The sequence below is a fragment of the Piliocolobus tephrosceles genome, chromosome 19 (genome assembly GCF_002776525.5).
Source record: "Piliocolobus tephrosceles isolate RC106 chromosome 19, ASM277652v3, whole genome shotgun sequence".
In the NCBI taxonomy this organism is placed as follows: domain Eukaryota; kingdom Metazoa; phylum Chordata; class Mammalia; order Primates; family Cercopithecidae; genus Piliocolobus; species Piliocolobus tephrosceles.
This window is the reverse complement of record NC_045452.1, coordinates 25,086,473-25,106,083: the sequence shown is the minus strand read 5'-3', so window position 1 is coordinate 25,106,083 and position 19,611 is coordinate 25,086,473. Positions and strand designations below refer to the sequence as shown.

At 58.5% G+C, this 19,611-nt stretch overlaps 1 protein-coding gene across 2 annotated transcripts in view; it reads left to right on the top strand.

Annotated features, from left to right (window-relative positions):
• SCUBE1 (signal peptide, CUB domain and EGF like domain containing 1) overlaps nt 1-19,611 on the top strand; it is a 141,915-nt gene that overhangs the window by 119,810 nt on the left and 2,494 nt on the right. For both annotated transcript variants that reach the window (XM_023222223.2, XM_023222222.2), the window contains 11 exons: nt 2,276-2,395; nt 2,746-2,850; nt 4,192-4,308; nt 4,905-5,042; nt 7,225-7,428; nt 11,524-11,685; nt 13,206-13,373; nt 14,697-14,858; nt 15,531-15,728; nt 17,522-17,674; nt 18,128-18,207. In XM_023222223.2, coding sequence (XP_023077991.1) covers nt 2,276-2,395; nt 2,746-2,850; nt 4,192-4,308; nt 4,905-5,042; nt 7,225-7,428; nt 11,524-11,685; nt 13,206-13,373; nt 14,697-14,858; nt 15,531-15,728; nt 17,522-17,674; nt 18,128-18,207 — 1,607 coding nt within the window. The remainder of the gene's footprint in view (nt 1-2,275; nt 2,396-2,745; nt 2,851-4,191; nt 4,309-4,904; nt 5,043-7,224; nt 7,429-11,523; nt 11,686-13,205; nt 13,374-14,696; nt 14,859-15,530; nt 15,729-17,521; nt 17,675-18,127; nt 18,208-19,611) is intronic.

Sequence of the window (19,611 nt, the reverse complement as noted above, 5' to 3'; positions counted from 1 at the left end):
AGAGAGGGCAGGATGCAATGAGTGGCTGGGGAAGATGGAGCTGGGCGGAGAGAGCGGCAAGTGGATTTCAGAAGGTTTGGGTGGGAGGAAACTGAGGCCAAGGTATACCAGTGGCAGAAGCTATTAAATGATGGCATTTTGTCTCCTAACATTTTAGAGCGCCTCTTAAATATATTAATGTATGAGTTTTGATGTGTCAGAAGTTCCCACAATGACCAATGTTATTCTAAGTTGGTGGTGGTTGTCGCTGTTTGGGTTTTGTGGTGAGTAGGGGGCAGTATGCCATTTACCAAGAGAAGCACACGTTAGGATAATAGTCTAAATTCATAAGGCTGCAGGAGCTCAGCCAGGGAAGTTGCAGCCTTGGCGTAACCAGCCCATGATCATCACTTTCATCAGTCAAAAGTGTGCGCTTAGAATGACGTTCCGGGTTCCCCCAAACATACACAGGCTGGAAAGGGCCATGCAGTCAGTGATCTGACAGCTGTGACCCCAGAATATGGAGAAAACAAAGGGGCCTCCTTTCACGTGTTGGCAGAACAGGAGTGCCCTCAGGAAGATTTTAGAAGAGACCCAAGGAAAACTGCCTAGTCGCCTACGGGAATTGGCCCCTAGTATCATAGACCTCTGTCTGTTGATCCTGGAGGCCGGCTTGGATTGAATTGGAAGCATGCAGGGTCTGTGTTGCCATCTGCTCCCCAAGCAGCACCCTGTTGTCTATCCAGCAGACACAAGACAAGTCAGAGCACAACAAAACTCATGGGATAAACCTTTATCTGATAGTCAAGCAAAAGCAAAGTGCCCAGCAGCAGACCACGCAGGTAAATGTGCGTCTCCAAACACAAGGTCTTACTCCACAGCCAGAGGCCCACTTGCTAACAAAGCAGTCGGCACAAGAGAGCAGCAAAGCGAGTGAGAGCTCAGTGTTGCCGCACTGTGCCCTCCCAGAAAGCAATCAGCAGGACAGACAAAATGTGGGCCCCAGGGGCTTGACCAAGGACACCTGTGGCCCACGGCTCCCAAAGGACACTGGGAAGCAAGGGTTTCTAAAACAATCTTGGCGGAACCTCCGGAATTACCAAAGGATGAGATCAGCCACCGCTCAGTATCTGAAACCAGAAAGCTGAGCTGTCACTTAAGAAAGGGGGAACTGGCCGGGTGCAGTGGCTCAAGCCTGTAATCCTAGCACTTTAGGAGGCCGAGACGGGTGGATCAGGAGGTCAGGAGATCGAGACCATCCTGGCTAACACGGTGAAACCCCGTCTCTACTAAGAATACAAAAAAATTGGCTGGGCGTGGTGGCGGGCGCCTGTAGTCCCAGCTACTCAGGAGGCTGAGGCAGGAGAATGGCGTGAACCCGGGAGGCGGAGCTTGCAGTGAGCTGAGACCCGGCCACTGCACTTCAGTCTGGGAGACAGAGCGAGACTCCATCTCAAAAAAAAAAGAAAGGGGGAGCTGTGTTGGTCAGGCAGGCTCAGGGAGCAAGGCAAACTGTTGGGCTTCCCTGGGGATTTGGAGCAAACTTATTCCAGGCAGGTTGGGATCAGGGTGATGGGAATCTAAAAGCATGGCCTGTGTGGGTTACAGAAGGGAGGTGACTTGCCTGAGCCTGGAAGCCTGGTTACCCTGGAGTGACCCCACACTGATGACTGAACAGAGTGTGAGGCTGTCACTCATGAGCTGGCTTTCAGAGGCGCGCCACGTAAGCCGGCTGTTACCGACCCATTAGCTGTCTGTAAAATCCGTTCTGGTATTTACCATGGCTGTAGAACCGTCAGTCTTTTCCTCGGAGTCTGGGGGACGTTTTCATCCTGTAAAGATAAGTCAGCATGTGAGAAATTCTGGAGGCTGTTTTGGACGTCTCCAGACACCTGATGGCTGTATCAGGGGCTGCCCCAAAGAGGTGCTTCTGAACAGTCCCTCCCATGGCCCCTCCCAGGAAGCCCTGTTCATTTACTGCCAGGGGGAGCAGACGCCTGCCCTGGAGAACTCCGCCCTGCCCTCAGGGAGTTCCTGGTCTGGGGATGGGGACAGGAACCTTCTCACAGCCAGGACTGGAGCCTGAGGGGGAGGAGGGACTAAGCCAGCTGTCTGGGCCCAGCATCCCCACACCACCAAGGGACCTGTGATCTCCAGGCACCTTCCCACCAAGCCAGCCCAGCCATGGGAGAGGGCAGTGGGGGGAGTCCCCATCAGGCCATGCCCAGGACCCTCCCGGCTCCAGGAAGCCTCCGCCCTGGCCTCTCTCAGCCCTCTCTACTATCTCCCTTCACAGAGACGGGCAAGTGTCTTTCTCGCGCCAAGACCTCCCCCCGGGCCCAGCTGTCCTGCAGCAAGGCGGCCGGTGTGGAGAGCTGCTTCCTTTCCTGCCCAGCCCACACGCTCTTCGTGCCAGGTAACCCGGCTGTCCCTGAGATGGGGTGCTGTGGCAGGGGGTTCTCCTTCCCTGGGGCCCACCATTGCTCCCAGCTGTCCTCCAGGAAAGAGCCCCACCTAGGAATGAGGGTCTCTGATAACTGAGTGACCCTAAGGCAGCTGTCTGGTTTTCTGTGGGCCTCACTGTCCTCAGTAAACCCAGTGGGCTCCCTCCTCCTGGCCACTTACCTGTGGTTGTGTAGCAGAAACTGGCGGAAGAATCTGTCCTGATCTTCGTCTCACTCCACAATCCCTCGGAGGCCCCAAGAATCTGAGGGCCGTGGGAGGGAGGCGCACCCAGGCCCACCTCACCCACTGGCTTCTCTGCAGACTCGGAAAATAGCTACGTCCTGAGCTGCGGAGTTCCAGGGCCGCAGGGCAAGGCGCTGCAGAAACGCAACGGCACCAGCTCTGGCCTCGGACCCAGCTGCTCAGGTAACCCCTCAGCCTGTCCATGCTGCATGCCACTGGGTGACCTTGACTTTGCATCCGGCATCATGCTGGCAGGGGAGGAAGGGGCACCGCCCGGGGAAGACCTTCCTGCTCTCAGCCCTGCCCCGTGTGGCCTGGGGCACTGGTGATGAGCCAGGCCCAGGACCTAGAAGCCAGCATGCTGCAGGCCGAGTTCCAGCCCAGGGTCAGGGGACCATGGGAGGGCCCTTCCGGCTCTGAGGTCACAGCCGGAGCAGTTCAGGGACCCTAACGTGCTGTGAGTGCACAGATCTCAGACTGTCTGGGTGGAGTAAGCCACATCTGCTGTGGCTATTAGATTCTCCCGAGTCAGAGCTGGCCTGGCCGTGCAGAGCCTGCCGAGAAGCGCCGAGGTGCAGCACGGTCCCAGCCATTCGGGAGCAACCCGCCGGGCTTGGTCAGCATGGCACAGCCACCCTTAGCGCCTGCCAGCTAAGGAGCTGGGGGTTGTGTCTTCAGCAACTTTTCTTACTCAGGATGCTGAATTTGATAGATAGGTGCATTTCTGTATGGTTCTTTATTTTTATTATTACTATTTTTTTAACGGAGTCTCACTCTGTCACCCAGGCTGGAGTGCAGTGATGTGATCTCGGCTCACTGCAACCTCCGCCTCCCAGGTTCAAGCAATTCTCCTGCCTCAGCCTCCCGAATAACTGGGATTACAGGTGCCCATCACCACACCTGGCTAATTTTTGTATTTTTAGTAGAGACAGGGTTTCACCATGTTGGTCAGGCTAGTCTCAAACCCCTGACCTCAAGTGATCTGCGCGCCTCGGCCTCCCAGAGTGCTAGGATTACAGGCGTGAGCCACTGCACCTGGCCCATTTGTGTATATTGAATGCATATGTGATTTTATTCTAAGCACCTGTGGTGGTAGGATTCTTTAGTCCAAGGGCTATGATTTGCTCTTGCGAGGAACCGGCAGTCCTGGGAATCTCCAGTATTTCAAAGCACCTTCCCTTCCTTGCTCTCCTCTCTCTTCTGTTCCACGCTCTTTCCTAAAACACAGTCATGCCTTGGTGATGGGGAGGAGGTAGGAAGATCCCTTTCCTCCTTCAAAGAAGATCTGGTGGGTGGCCCCTGGGCTTGAGCTGGACCCCACCGTCCGTGTGTTCACCTGTTTTAGGCCTTGCAGGGAGAGAAAGGGGGCAGGAGAGGGTCCCCCATGCCAGGAGAGCTGTCAGGGCACAGGGACTCAGACCAAGCCCCAGCCCCAGATGGATTTGTCCGTGGCAGCCCCTGTCCCCCACCACCTCCTTGCCTGCAGGAGAGGCCACCACCTGGGGGAATTTTGGCTTTCCCCAGATGCCCCTGCCACCCCCATCAAACAGAAGGCCCGCTTCAAGATCCGAGATGCCAAGTGCCATCTCCGGCCCCACAGCCAGGCGCGAGCAAAGGAGACCGCCAGGCAGCCGCTGCTGGGTGAGTGGGCCGCCCTGCTGCCAGCCCACACCGAGGGGGCCGTGGGAGAGTCCTCATGCCTGGGAGCTGGGGCCCCAGGGTCCAGCGAGTCTGGTTTCCGAGGGTGGAGGCCTCTCTCACCTGGCAGCTGTTTATTGAATGAGAGTTTCCAAGGACCTTCCAGGCTGGGGGAACAGCAGAGGCAAACTTGGTACGAGGGGCCCCCGAGGAAGGCACCAGCTCTGTCCCCGTGAAGATTCCTCCTCAAACCTAACAGAGCTTTCAAGCACGCAGCAGGCTCTGCCCGGAGCCCAGTCTGCACCAGCCAAACCCTCAGCAGGCCCAGAGCTGGGGTCGCAGCCTCATTCGTGAATATGTAGGAGGTATCTCCACCTGCAGCAGCGTGATGGACCGGGCGTGAGACCTGGCTCAGCCACCAACCCCTCCTGAGACCCCGAGCCAGCCCTGGCCTTCTCTAGCCTGAGTTTACATCTGCACCAGGGACTGCTAGGCACGGGGGTCCTTGCCGATGGTACTCTGTGCAGGGCTTGGTAGGACCTTGCTGCCTGCCCCATGCCCCATGCCGCCTTTGCCACAGTGGTCCATTCCTTGTCCAGACCACTGCCATGTGACTTTCGTGACCCTCAAGTGTGACTCCTCCAAGAAGAGGCGCCGTGGCCGCAAGTCCCCATCCAAGGAGGTGTCCCACATCACAGCAGAGTTTGAGATCGAGACAAAGACGGAAGAGGCCTCAGGTAGGTGAGGGGTTCTCTTGGGGGCTTCTGCAGGCCTGAAGGAGGACAACAGGCTGGGGGCGCTGCCAGGGGCCTGACGGGCATGAAGCTGGGCTCCCACCAGAGCACAGCTGTGGCTGGAGACAGAGGCAGGCCCACAAGCAAAGGGAGCTGGCAGGGGTCAACGCCTGTAGCCAGGATAGAAGAGGCAGCCCAGGGCAATGAGACAAGGTGACCGCAAAAGTCACATGACCCTTATCTGCCCCTCCACACTCCTGCTGGGGCCCGGGAGGACAAATAGACATAGCCCCCCTATAATGATTGAGCCAAGGACTGTCTTTCCTGGTTCCAGAAGGGGGTTCTAATGCTGGCTCAGGTGTCACAGCAGCACTTTGCTCTTGGCTATACATGAGTGTCAACTTGTGAGTCATTGATGTTGAAGAGCTGGGATCTGTCAGCAGATAAGTGTGGTGTGGGCCTGGCTGTGGGCTTGGGCACTGTGAAAAGAAAAGTCTCCACCCAGGTAATGCTCTCAGCCAGAGAGGCAGACGCACGTGCAAACCTCCCATTGCCAGGTGAGACTCTTGGTGAGGGGGACGGCGGGGGGCACAAGAACAAACAATGCATACAGCTGAGGTCTCTTCTCATGGGAGGGCTTAGGAAATGTCTTAGTCTGGCTGGGCATGGTGGTTCACACCTGTAATCCCAGCACTCTGGGAGGCCAAGGTGGGTGGATCACTTGAGGTCAGCAGTTCAAGACCAGCCTGGCCAACATGGTGAAACCTCGTCTCTACTAAAAGTACAAAAATTAGCCAGGTGTGGTGGTGGGCACCTGTAATCTCAGCTACTCAGGAGGCTGAGGCAGGAGAATTGCTTGAACCCAGGAGGCAGAGGTTGCAGTGAGCTGAGATCGAACCACTTCACTCCAGCCTGGGTAACAGAGTGAGACTCCATCTCAAAAAAAAAAAGGAAATGTCTTAGTATTTTTGCGTTGCTAAAAGGAACACCTGAGGCTGGATACTTTATCAGGAAAAGAGTTTATTGGCTCTGGGCTCTGCAGGCTGTCTGAGAACACGGTAGCAGTGTCTGGCTGGTGAGGCCTTGGGCTGCTTCTAATCAAGGAGGAAGGTGAAGAGCAGCCGGCATCCCATGGCAAGAGGAGAGGGGCAAGAGAGAGGGGAGGGGGTGCCTACATCTTTTCAACAGTCACATCTCGTGGGGACTAGTAGAGCCAGCAAGAACTCACTACCACAAGGACAGCACCAGGCCATTCATGAGGGACCTAGCCCGTGACCCTGACACCACCCACCAGGCCCCACCCCCAGCATTAGGGATCAGATTTCAACATGAGATTTGGAAGAGACATATCCAAACCATATCAGGAAGCCTTCACAGAAGAGGCACCGTTTGAATGAGAGCTTGGAATGAAGCTCACTGTGTGAGAGAGGTGGCAAGGAATGGCATTCAGGCAGAGGGAATAGAATGAGCTCACTTGGACACGGGAAGGGGAACATCACACACCGAGGCCTATTGTGGGGAGGAGAAGCGGGGAGGGATTGCATTGGGAGTTATACCCGATGGAAATGACGAGTTGATGGGTGCAGCACACCAACATGGCACGTGTATACATATGTAGCAAACCTGCACGTTGTGCACACGTACCCTAGAACTTAAAGTATAAAAAAAAAAATAGGCAAAGACACAGAGGTCAGAGAGAGAAGCAGGTGTCCAGGAAGCAGTGAGTAGGGCCAGGTGGTTCCACATTGGACTCCACAGGGAGTGTCAGAGTGGAGGGGGTGAGGCTGGCAAGGCCAGACGGGGCTGGACCTTAAATGGCCTTGGATTCAAGGCCAGAGAGCTGGACACTATCCTGGGGACAGTGGCAGTCCTCGAGGTCTTTGAGTGACAGAAAGGAGTTCTTGCCCCATGAGTCGCACTCTGGGGGGTGATGTGTTACAGTGGCAGCCGCCTGGATTGCACTCAGGTCTGCCGCGTGGCCTTGGGCAGGCCCTGCCTCCCAGCTCCGCAGCCTCCTCATCTGTCAGATGGGCACGACCGTGGCCCCTTGCCCCAGGACTGTTGTGAGAATGCGCTGAGGTGGTCCGAGCCTAGTGCAGGGCCTGGCGCGGGGGAGCCCTCAGCTAAAAAGGCAGCGGTTAGCAGGGTTGCCAGCGATTCACGTTCCGTCTCCCTGCCCCTGCAGACACTTGCGAAGCGGACTGCTTGCGGAAGCGAGCGGAGCAGAGCCTGCAGGCTGCCATCAAGACCCTGCGCAAGTCCATTGGCCGGCAGCAGTTCTATGTCCAGGTCTCAGGCACTGAGTACGAGGTAGCCCAGAGGCCAGCCAAGGCCCTGGAGGGGCAGGGGGCATGTGGCGCCGGCCAGGTGCTACAGAACAGCAAATGCGGTGAGTCCTTACCCATGGCCACTCAAGTGCTCACTCTGTCCTTCCTTGCACATGAGCCGGGGTAAACAGTGATGGGCATGCAGGGGAGACAGACACCTGGGGAGGGGACGGAGAGATGCAGAGGCCTGCTGGGGAGAAGCACTGCAGCCCTCACGGTCATCGCTGTCATTTGAAGAGCACTCCTCTGTGCTGGGCCTCGGGCACGTGATCACAGTCCTGAGGAGGGACAAGGAGTGAACAGGACAGCAAGGCCACGGTCAGGGGGTGCGAGGGGGCACAGGAACCAGAACAGGCCCTCTCCAGTCTGGGATGTGGTTCGAGGAAGCTTCCTGGAGGAGGAGAAGTCACGTGAGCTGAGACCTCAGGGCTCCAGGAGTTGGGGAGGCTGAGTCAGGGTTGGGGGACAGAACAGCGATGTCGTGAGGCCCAGGGCCACCCAGGAGGGCAGCGTCGTGTTGCAGGGAAGCAGGTGAGGCCGGTCCCCAGCGGGCTGGTGGGGGCTGGAGGGGAGAGCCTGGAGGCAGAACAGGCAAAACCAGCACACCAGACAGTGCTAGTTCTAGTGGAGTCGCATGCCCGTGGGGAAGATAGATGGTGAGCCAGTGAACACACCCACAGCTATAGTGAGGCCAGAGGTGATGGAGCCTGGCAGGCCACAGACACCATTCTGAGTTCGACAGGGAGCTATAGGAATGCTTAGAGCAAGGACGCAGGCTCCTGCGCACTGTTACAGGAAGGCTGAGTAGAGGGGGCGGAGCAAGGACGGGGAGGAGCATGAGACGGAGGGAGAGACAGCCTTCAAGGACGACTCCAAGGGTTTGGCCAATTGGGCAGAGGTGGTGTTGCTCCCTGATCCGGGCCAAATCCCCAAGGACTTGAGGAAGCGGGGGCTGGGGGGAGGGAAATTGAGGAAGAGTGGGCTGGGGGGAAGGGGCCCACAGGCTGGATGTGTTTAGTTTGAGATGCTCACAAGTCATCCACATGCAGATGCTGGATGGGCGGTTGGAGCCACAAGTCCAAAGCCTCAAACAATAGGGTTAGCCAGGGGCGTAAACTGGGAAGCCGGTGGAGAAGAGGTGACTCCTGGTGGGGGGGGAACGGGGGAAAGCTGTTGGAGAAGAGGTGACACCTGGCAAGGGGGACGCTGTTAGAGAAGAGGTGACACCTGGCGGGGTGGGGGAAGCTGTTGGAAAGGAGGTGACACCTGGCGGGGGCGGGGAAGCTGCTGGAGAAGTGGGGAAGCTTTTGGAGAAGAGGTGACACCTGACGGGAGAAGGGCCAGATTGGGGAAGCTGGGAATCTGGCTCAGACAGTGGAGGGAGACAGCCGTACTGACAAGGGGGGACAAAGAGGACTTGGTGATGTCATTCTTCTACTTTCTTTGTTTGTTTGTTTTTGTTTTTGAGACAGAGTCTCACTCTGTAGCCAGGCTGGAGTGCAATGGTGTAATCTCAGCTTACTGCAACCTCTGCCTCCCAGGTTCAAGCTATTCTCCTGCCTCAGCCTCCCAAGTAGCTGGGACTACAGGCCCATGCCACCATGTCTGGCTAATTTTTGTATTTTTAGTAGAGATAGGATTTCACTATGTTGGCCAGGCTGATCTCAAACTCCTGACCTCATGATCTGCCTACCTCGGTCTCCCAAAGTGCTGGGATTATGGGCGTGAGCCACTGTGCCCAGCCTCTTCTACTTTCAGTAACTTATTTTGGGCCCAGCATGGTGGCTCACGCCTGTAATTCCAGCACTTTGGGAGACCGAGACAGGTGGATGACCTGAGGTCAGGAGTTCGAGACCAGCATGCCCAACATGGTGAAACCCCATCTCTACTAAAGATACAAAAATTAGCTGGGCGTGGTGGTGGGCACCTGCAATCCTAGCTACCAGGGAGGCTGAGGCAGGAGAATTGCTTGAACCCAGGAGGCGGAGGTTGCAGTGAGCTGAGATCATGCCACTGCACTCCAGTCTGGGTGACAGAGCAAGACTCCATCTCAAAATAAAAATAAATAATTTCAAAATAAGTTATTTATTTATTTCAAACTTTCAGAAACATTGTCAAACAGACCAAAAAACTTCCATTCATCCAAATTTCCCACCTGTGCACATTTGACCGCATCTGCCCCCTCTGTCTCCCACACGTGTGTGCATGTAAGTGTGCATGTGTGTGAGTGTGCATGTGTGTAAGTGTGCATGTGTGTGTGAGTGTGCATGTGTGAGTGTGCATGCGTGTGTGAGTGTGCATGTGTGAGTGTGCATGCGTGTGTGTGTGCATGTGTGTAAGTGTGCATGTGTGTGAGTGTGCATGCGTGTGTGTGTGCGTGTGTGAGTGTGCATGCGTGTGTGTGTGCATGTGTGTAAGTGTGCATGTGTGTGAGTGTGCATGTGTGTGAGTGTGCATGCGTGTGTGAGTGTGTAGTCTTTACCATCCAACCCACATGCCCACTCCACTCAGCTTCAGCAGTCCTTCCAACAATGTCCTTTTTGTCTTTCTGGTCCCAGCTCCCATCCAGAAAGACATGTCACCCTCCACTGTGTCTTCAGGCTCCTTCCGTCTGGAGCCGCTTCTCTCCTTTCCTTGTCCCCACCTCATCTCCTCTGGGCTGGCGCTCAGAGCTCCCTCTGGTTTTTCCTGGGGACCTGACTCAGGGCCCAGGGTCTGGCAGGAACCTCAGCTTCGAGGCGTGATCCTGGGTGCCCCATCAGCAGGCACAGGATACCCGCAGCCCACCACAGGATACCCCCAGCCCACCACAGGATACCCGCAGCCCACCACAGGATACCCCCAGCCCACCACACAGGATACCCCCAGCCCACCAGTGGCTTGACTTTCACTCTCCATTTTCGCTCTGTGATTGATGAGTGTTTTCTGGGGACATTCTGAGTTTAGACCAATATTCTCCACTTCATCAAACTTCTGCACAGCTCCCACCATGTCAGCCACCTCTGCCATTCGTTCCACATGCACTAGTCATGTTCTCCTGCAGGAAAGCGGGTGGCCGTGGCCGTTTACCTCTGGATGTGTATCCCTGTAGACTCAGATCCCCCTTACTCATTGCGTTGTGATCCGTTCCTGATGTTACTTAGTTCGGCGCTCACTCTGTCCCCAGGGTAGCCAGGGGTGCCTCACCAGGCTGGCTCTTGGGTCTTTCTGACCTGCCACACACACGCTGCGCGCCTCCCCTTAGTTCAGATCCAGTCAACACTCTCCATCCTCTGGCATCAGCCAAATCCCCAAGGACCCCTGGTTCCTTTGAGAGGAGGAGGATGAGTAGAAACCACAATCTGGGATATTCATTATTCCTGGAGCACCACTGCCTCTAGGCCCTCTCATCGGACAGAACCGGAAAGCATAGGTGTGCATACAGGTGCGCACATAGGCATGGGAATCTATGGGTGGGGGGTTCTAAAACCATGAGTTCGTGCCAGTGCCTCCCGCTCCACGCCTCAGGGTCCTTTCTAACCCTCACTCCCGTTTCCGCATTTGTAAGCATCTTCTCCCACGCTGAGAAACTCAGCTCCCTTTCTCCTTAATTTACTGATTTACTCAGTTTCCTTTCTTACTCATCAGTTAACATATTTGTTCAGTGTAGCCAACCACACTGCACCATCTTCAGCCCATCACCTCCTCACTGCGCCCCCCCCCCCCCCCCCGCCAGGCCCTCCGCACTACCCCTAACTCCTCCACTCAGGAAGGACAGGGGAGCTTTGGGGTGAAATGACTGTAGCATGTCCAAGTGGCGACATCCAGGAGGCAGTTTGCTAAAGCTGGAGGGCAGGGTGTGGAGCAGAGAGAGGACAGAGGTATGGGGGAAGTGGGGACCACAGGCTTTTATAAGCAGGTGGAGATGGAGGGGTCCACAGAGTACTCTGAGGTGCAGCAGCCAGAGGGGCCAGGCGTCATGGCCCTCACAGATGGCTGCCCCTTGGGTCCTGCCCCAGGCTCTTCTGGGATAGGTCTGGGGCCCGCCCCTCTGTGTCCTTGGGGCCCCAGGGAACAAGGACTGTGCCTATCAGGAGAGCCTGGGCTTGAGCACACAGGAGACACCCCCTGGCCTCCCCACGTCTGCCTCCAGCAGCCTCTCCACTTTGCCTCTGCAGTTGCCTGTGGGCCTGGCACCCACTTCGGCGGTGAGCTCGGCCAGTGTGTGCCATGTATGCCAGGGACATACCAGGACACAGAAGGCCAGCTCAGTTGCACACCGTGCCCCAGCAGTGACGGGGTTGGTCTGGCTGGTGCCCGCAACGTGTCGGAATGTGGAGGCAAGTGTGGGCCTACCCTAGAAGGAGAGGTGGGGGTGGGGGGTGGGCAGGGGCTCCTCCTGTCTCTGAGGAGGCTTCTCCTGTCGAAGGCCCAGGTGCCTGGTGTGGCCAGAGAGCATGGCATTTTCTAATGTTCTTTGTCCTTTCCAAAGCCCTTCACGATGTCTGTGCAGTCACCATTTACAAAGTGCACGGCAGATCCCACAGCGTCCGCAGTCTCGGAGTGCACTACAGTACTGAGCACCGCACTGCACTCAGTGTGTTTCAGAACTGCATCGTGCACTTTGGAAAGGACTTCACAGTGTGCAAACACTTTAGCATCTACAGATCAACTTACGGTTTCTAAGGGAGGTACACAAGTGCCTTAGGATGGACCAGACAGCTTACATTTTACGGAACATTCCATTGCGACTGGAACACTTTGCAGAGCGTGTCTTATACTCGAACAAGAACTTTGCGCTACACAGAGAACTTTATGATGTGCCACAGATGGTTTAGAAAGCCCTTGTTCAATTTACCAAATACAATTCGGTTTGCAAAGAGCTTTTGCATTTACCTCCCTCTCCTGACTTAATTCCATCTGTGAAGCTAGCTCAGGCTCCCCATGAGCCTTTCTTCCCAGGCCACTGTGAGTTTCACCCAAGAGAATCCGCGGGGAAGGTTCTCAGCACCCTGAGAAGCACAGTGCCTGTGAGGGTGGGGGAGTGGGGTGCCAGGATACCAGAGACCTCCAGCTTTCTCCCGGTCACAGAAGGGCTCAGTAGCCCAGCCCTGAGTCCGTGCAGGCTGCCGGCTGCTCTCTGGCCCACTGCCCGCTCCAGGAGTGTGGTCTCCACCCCTGGGGGAGTGGCCACTGGTAGGAGATTCCATGTTTGGTAGAAGCTGAGAATCCCAGGGTCTGGGCTGAGGGGACGCTAAACCTGCCCCTCACTCAGTGCCAGAATATGCTCTGCATCTTGAGTCTGCTGGAATGCTAGAACATTCTTTATGTGGAGCTGAAATTGGCTTTCCTGTGGTCCCCTCCCTTTGTCCCAGGGGTGCCCCTGAGTACCTCAGAAACCCTCCCCAGACCCGCCCCCTCTGCTCTGGCCCGGCCCTGCTGGTAGACCAGGCAGCGTCACCCTGAAGCTGAGCAGGTGCCCCTTCTGTGAAGACCCCGGTGCAGCCTGCCCCCCAGGGAGAGCCCCTCTGAAACACGTGACCTCCCGCTCCACCCGTGGGTCCCCTTCCCAGCTCAGCAGCAAGATCTTGCTCTTCAACCCCCAGGCCTTCTTGCTGGTGGGAGAAGGAAAGCCAGCTTGACCAAGGCTGCACATGAACCACTGGCAACATCCAGATCCGGGCCCAGCCTCCTGCATCCAGGCTGCTGCCTTCTCCCCACCCCGTCCCCACCCCAGGCCTCGGGTGCCTGGTACCTTTTCCAGGGCCAGGCAAGGGCCAAGAGCAGGGCCTGAGACCACCCACAGCCTCGGCCCTGCGGCGCCCTCCTGCCCACCTGAGCCGTGACCTCTGACTTCCAGGCCAGTGTTCTCCAGGCTTCTTCTCGGCTGATGGCTTCAAGCCCTGCCAGGCCTGCCTCGTGGGCACGTACCAGCCTGAGCCCGGGCGCACCAGCTGCTTCCCCTGCGGAGGGGGTTTGCTCACCAAACATGAAGGCACCACCTCCTTCCAGGACTGCGAGGCTAAAGGTGAGCATGTCCCCGCACCATGCCTGCCCACCCCGAGAGGCAGGGCTGCACTGCTCAGGGAGGCTTCCCCGAACCCCTCCCACCTCCACGTGGCAAACCTCCCAGCTCAGAGGAGGAGCCTGGAGTTGTCAGGCGTGGGCGACCCACTGTGCCCTGCATTAGGACAGGGACATCTTACAGCTGAGAGCTTTCTGCGCTCCAGGGGGAGCAGCAGCTCCTCAGAGCACTGGGGAGGGCTCTGGGGACAGGAGGGCTTGAGCAGCATCTAGAAGGGAGGTTGGGAGGGTGAGGAGGGGGCAGGAGTGTGGGAGCAGAAGTGGGATCAGGGTATCACCTCAACTGCTGTCTGTTCAGAGCACCTGGTCCCACCCAGGTCTGCATCCCGTCTTCCCTCACTCACCAACTCCCCCAAGTCCTCCCCATTCTCAGCTGCTGACCCTGCTTCCCCACTGCACTCCCTCTCAGTGTCTGTCCGTCTGTCCAGGCAGCTGGCCCTCAGCCCCCTGGAGCCAGGCACATCACCAGATACTCCCCTGCACATACAAACTGCTCTGAATTTGCCCATTTAAAAAAAGAACTGAGGCCAGGTGAGGTGGCTCACGCCTATAATCCCAGCACTTCGGGAGGCCAAAGCAGGTGGATCACCTGAGGTCAGAAGTTTGAGGCCAGCCTGGCCAACATGGCGAAACCCCGTCTCTACTAAAAAAAAAAAATGCAAAAAAATGAGCTGAGCGTGGTGATGTGCACCTATAATCCCAGCTACTCGGGAGATTGGGAGAGGAGGATCGATGGAACCCGGGAGGCGGAGCTTGCAGTGAGCCAAGATGGCGCTACTGCACTCCAGCCTGGGTGACAGAGCAAAGCTCCGTCTCAAAAAAATAAAAAAAGAATTGCCCATCTCTAGCCCCCCACCCCGCCACCCTCAGACTCTGGCCGCCTGTGTCTCCTGCCCCAGCAACCTTGCAGAAAGAGGGTTTGGCCTCGCTGGCTCCCCTTCCCCTCCTCCCTGTCTCCCCTGAAGGCCTCTGGTCACATCATCGCCCCCACTCTCCCTGAAAATTGCTCCCATCAGGGTGGCCTGTGTGGTCCCTGCTTTGCTGGAGCGAACATCATATCAACCTGCCATGTGACCCCCACGCCAAGGGCTCTTCTCGGCCATGGCGCAGCAAGGGTGGTGGGAGGTCATGGTGCAGTGGGGAAGAGCCTTGAACTCTGTGCCAAGACAGACCTCGAGGGCATGGGAGGTCCTGGGGACAGCTGCCCAGTGCTGCCCTTTCCCTGCACCCCTCCACACCCACCACACTGCCTTGTGTCCCCCGGTAGTGCACTGCTCCCCCGGCCACCACTACAACACCACCACCCACCGCTGCATCCGCTGCCCCATCGGCACCTACCAGCCTGAGTTTGGCCAGAACCACTGCATCACCTGTCCGGGCAACACCAGCACAGACTTCGATGGCTCTACCAACGTCACACACTGCAAAAGTGGGTGCTGCTGCTCCGTGGTGGGAAGCTGGGAACGTGGGAGGGGCTGGGCAGGTTGTGGGGGCAGGAGGAGACCTGATCTCACTTGAGGACACTGGACTTCTCCCGTTCCGTCACATCTGCTCTTGGGTGCCCTGCAGCCGTCTGGAGGCCTATGGCACCAAAGGGGCAGCCCTGGCTTGGCCCACTCTACAGAGCCCACAATGGTGCCCATCGTTCATCAGTTCCCACTGCTCACCCGACACAGCCTGAGCCTCTGCCCCGGGCCAGGTCCTGCTCTAGTTTCTGGGTCTGCTAGGGGAGCTGACAAACTACAGGGGCACTGACGGGGCTGCTAGACAGCACAGGGCTCCAGGCCCTCTCAGTGCCCCTGACAAGGCCCAGCCACAGAGAAATAGGGTGGGCCTGCAGGCATGGCAGCCCAGTAAGAAGCAGCCCCCAGGTTGGGCCCCAGGTAACCACAGGTGTGAACAGGGGACCTGCCCTCCTACCCTGGGGGTAGCCCAGGCAGGGTCCCCAAGGAGGATGGGCTCAGGGTCCGAGGGCTGGTGTGGGAGGGGACAAGAGCACCTTCCAGCCCTGCGCTAGGCCTGCCGGGTGGTTAGAGGCCTGACTGGCCAGGGCCCCCGCCCAGCAGAGCCTGATGAGGCCCTTGGGCCACTGTGCCCACAGACCAGCACTGCGGCGGCGAGCTTGGTGACTACACCGGGTACATCGAGTCCCCCAACTATCCTGGCGACTACCCAGCCAATGCCGAATGCGTCTGGCACATCGCGCCTCCCCCAAAGCGCAGGATCCTCATCGTGGTCCCGGAGATCTTCCTGCCCATCGAGGATGAGTGCGGCGACGTTCTAGTCATGAGGAAGAGCGGTACGTGGCGGGTGGAGGGGACCAGAGGCAGCCGCAACCCCGTTTGCACCCCCGTGTCGCTGCGGTTCCACCAGGCAGGATCGCTGCCTTCACAGGGCAGAGAGGAGGGCCCTGGAGCTCAGGGGACCAGCCCCTTAGAGTCCACCTGGGAGGCAGGGTTGAAACCCACTTGGGTCTAAGAGTTGGCTTTACAGAGTTCTATGGAAAGTTCCGGAGAGCTTAGGGTACCCCGAGAGTGGATGCTGGGACATGGTCAGGCCTGGTCTCAACTCCAGCCACAAGCCCGGCCCTCATCCCAGTGGCGGGACCAGCCGCAGGGCCCCTTCCCACCGCTTTCTGCCGCACAGCTCAGGGCAAGACCTCAGGCTCCAGCTCCACAGGTCTCCTGCCTGCTGAGGTTTGGGGGACCACACGGCGGTCCCATGCACCACACAAGATACCAGCTCAGAGAGCCCTCCCCGCCCCTCTGGGAGCCCCGGACTCCTGGCTCATCCTCCCCCCGTCAGGGCTCCTCTTGAGACTTCAGGGAGTGAAGGATGGAATGGCGTGAGAGAGGACTGGACTCAGCAGAGGGTGTGACCGCGTGTGTGCGCAGCTGGCCACAGCAGCAGGAATGCCTGGGAGGCCCCTGAGCCCCCCCAGCGCCAGCCAAACCCCTGCAGCGTCCCTGGCTGGGGGACCTTGCTGCTGTCGGGCTTTGGGCACCCATGGGAGCGAGCTCCAAGTCTGAGTGTTAGGGAAGGAAGAGCAGGAACCCAGACACCCACAAACACTGGCCAGAGAAGATCTCTGGGGACACAGCGACCACAGAGACCGGCCAGAGGAGGGGGTGGGGAGGGGCCTGAGGGCTGAGCTGCATTATCCTGGGCAGGAGTTACTCAGCATAGCTAATGAGTAGACAAATGTCAGCAAGGCTGACGCAGCTGACCAGCCAAAAGCCGCAGTATGCAGATGGGCAAAGGACCGGCCCGGGACCACCTTCCCCGTCCATTCCCCTCACCCACTCCCCTGCCCCCAGCACCAATCCTTCTGTCTCCCACCACAAGGCTGAGCTCAAGTGAAGCCCAGCCTCTCCCCCATGAGGGGCTCCTCAGGAAGGCTCCCAGGGAGCCGTGAGGCCTTGCCGAGGAGCCGTTAAGTGGGGAGAGGCAGGGCTGGGGCACTCCCACTGTCACCGCGTCTGAGAAAAGGATGGTTTGCAGAGTTTGGGCAGGTTCACCTGCCAGTCACAGGCTGCGCCCACGCTGCCGCACTCGGCTCCTGATTTCCTCCTCGGGAGATCAGCGCTCAGTGGGCCTTGCTGGTGCATTTGCTCTTGGGGAGAAGGGACTTCCCAAGTCTGTGCCTCTGGTCCCAGCAGTCAGTGCCAGTTCATCTCCCATGCCCTCCCCCGGCTTCCACGCCCGCCCTGGCCTTGCGCCAAGTGCAGGCCTGAGCCCTGTCATGGAGGAGCAGTTAGCTGGAGGGAGACAGAGACCCACCAATGGAGGGGCTGTGATAAGGGGTTCACCAGAGCAGAGCAGGATCTTGGGAGGGGAGGGAGGGCGCAGTCAGGGAGGCTTCCTGGAAGAGGGGACACAGAGATGGGTCTCAGAAGGACACGTAGGAACCAGGGTTGAGGGTAGGGAAGGGCCTCGGAGGCAGAGGGAACAAGCACGAAGACGAAGCTGTTGTGTTTGGGGTACCAGGCGTTCGGTCCAGGTGCTGGGTGGTGGACTGGATGGGAGGCAAGCGGCCTAGGGCAGGAGGAGCTGCCTACCTGGGGCGACTCAGCAATGGTGCTTCACCTGCAGCCTCGCCCACGTCCATCACCACCTATGAGACCTGCCAGACCTACGAGAGGCCCATTGCCTTCACCTCCCGCTCCCGGAAGCTCTGGATCCAGTTCAAATCCAATGAAGGCAACAGCGGCAAAGGCTTCCAAGTGCCCTATGTCACCTATGATGGTAAGACCCAACTGTCTTCATGGCCCACCGTGCACAGCTCAGGCAGGGCCCTGGAGACAGAGATGAGTCGCACGTCCCGACCCTCAGGGAGCTGCGACCTGGCAGGGACAGACCCAGAAGCAGAACGAACACTGTCAGAGGCCAGAGTCAGGCCGAGGGTGGTACCGGGTGGTACAGGCAAGGCAGCAGTGAGTGGCATCTGCAGGCTTCAGCCAAGATGCTGCCCAAGCAGGGTTTTGAGGGCTAAATAGGGGGTTCTTAGCAAAACCCCGAGGAGGACAATACAGGTGGAGGGAGCCCCAGGTTCAAAGCCACAGAGGCAGAGCTGCAGCCAGCCATAGCCCGGAGCCTGTGGCTGGAGCAGGGGAGGGAGGGCACAGGCTGGAGGTGAAGGGGGAGCATGTGGGTCTCAAGCCCCTCGCCTTCCTCTCCCCTTGCTGACCCCCGGCCCAGAGGACTACCAGCAACTCATAGAGGACATCGTGCGCGATGGGCGCCTGTACGCCTCGGAGAACCACCAGGAGATTTTGAAAGTGAGTGAGTTTACTGGAAGGGAATCCACGTAACCCTGGGATGGGGCCTGTGATGAGCCAGGACCGCCCCTGCCCCAGCCCTGGCCCCTGGAGGAGCAAGGGCCCCTCCCTCCTCTGCTTCTGAGAGGAGCAGAAGGCGTGGGGGTCCCAGAGCCCTAATGGTGGGGACTGGGTCCTGCATGTCTGTCCCTCCAGAACAGGAGGCCTGAGGGAAGCTGTTTGGTGGGGACGTGGGGACCAGGACCTGGTGATGCGGCCTCTCGGGCACATTCCTCAGCGGCTCTCAGCCTCACGCTCCTCATCTGTAGAATGAGGGTATTCTGGGGGGCGTCTCAGAATCAGTGGGATCTACCCAGTGCCCCTGTCACCTGGAGACCCCCTGCCACTGGGACTGAGTTCCCTCCTCTTCCTGCTTCCGGCCTGGAGAGGCAGGGCCACCTGGTGCATCACATGGTGGGCACTGGCCGGAGGCCCCGGGACCCAGGACTCACCCAGCTCAGCCCTGGGCAGCGGCACCATCAGCCCAGGAGCCCAGGGGTGTGGAGGACGAGGGCAGAGCTGGAGCGCTCCCACTGTTGCCTGTCTGAGGAAAGGATGCTTTGCAGAGTTCGGGAAGGTTCACTTGAGTCTCCCCATAGTCTGCCAGGCGCGTGCTGCCGCCCTCGGCTCCTGATTTCCTCCTCAATCTGTTTGGGCAGAAACCAGGGACGCGTCCTGGGTTCTCTCCCCGCATCCCTGTCCCCCCAGCTCTGCCCTGGGAGCATCACTCCCAAACTGAAAGCGTCCTGACGCTGCTTTGGGGACTTAAACCCCAGCCAGGGGGCCGCCCTCCTCCACAGCAGCTCCCAGCTCCTCACACTCACCAGGGCCCCTCGGCCCATCCTTCCTTCCCGGACCTCTTTCCCCAGCAAACGTCCCCCCAGCCTTCCGCCCTCAGCTGGGACATCCTGTCGTCCTCTGGGCAGCCTGCCCGGACCCCCTGACCTGGGTACACCCTCCGCAGCCCTTGGGCCCCACGGGCCCCTCCTTCCTGGCAGCCACCAGCACTCACTTTAGCTTTGTTCTGTGAATATTTAGTCCCTGCCCCCCTTGCGGGGGAGGAGCTGCCGGGGTTCATGGTCAACGCTGCCTCCAGCACCGGCACCGCCCCAGCACAGAGGAGGGCAGGAGTGTCTGTCTCCAGGGTGTGGGTTCAGGGCACACGTGTGCGGGGAGTGTGGGGAGTGTGCTGTGTGCTGTGTTCGTGGAGGCATGTGTGGTGAGTTTGGAGGTGTTCAGTGTGTGTGGTGACTGGTGTGTGTGTGGGGGTGTGTGTGGAGTGGGTGTGTGGTGGGGGGTGTCGTGAGTGGGCTGTGGTGGGTGTGTAGGGTGTATGTATGGGTGTGTGTGCTGGGTGTGTGGGGG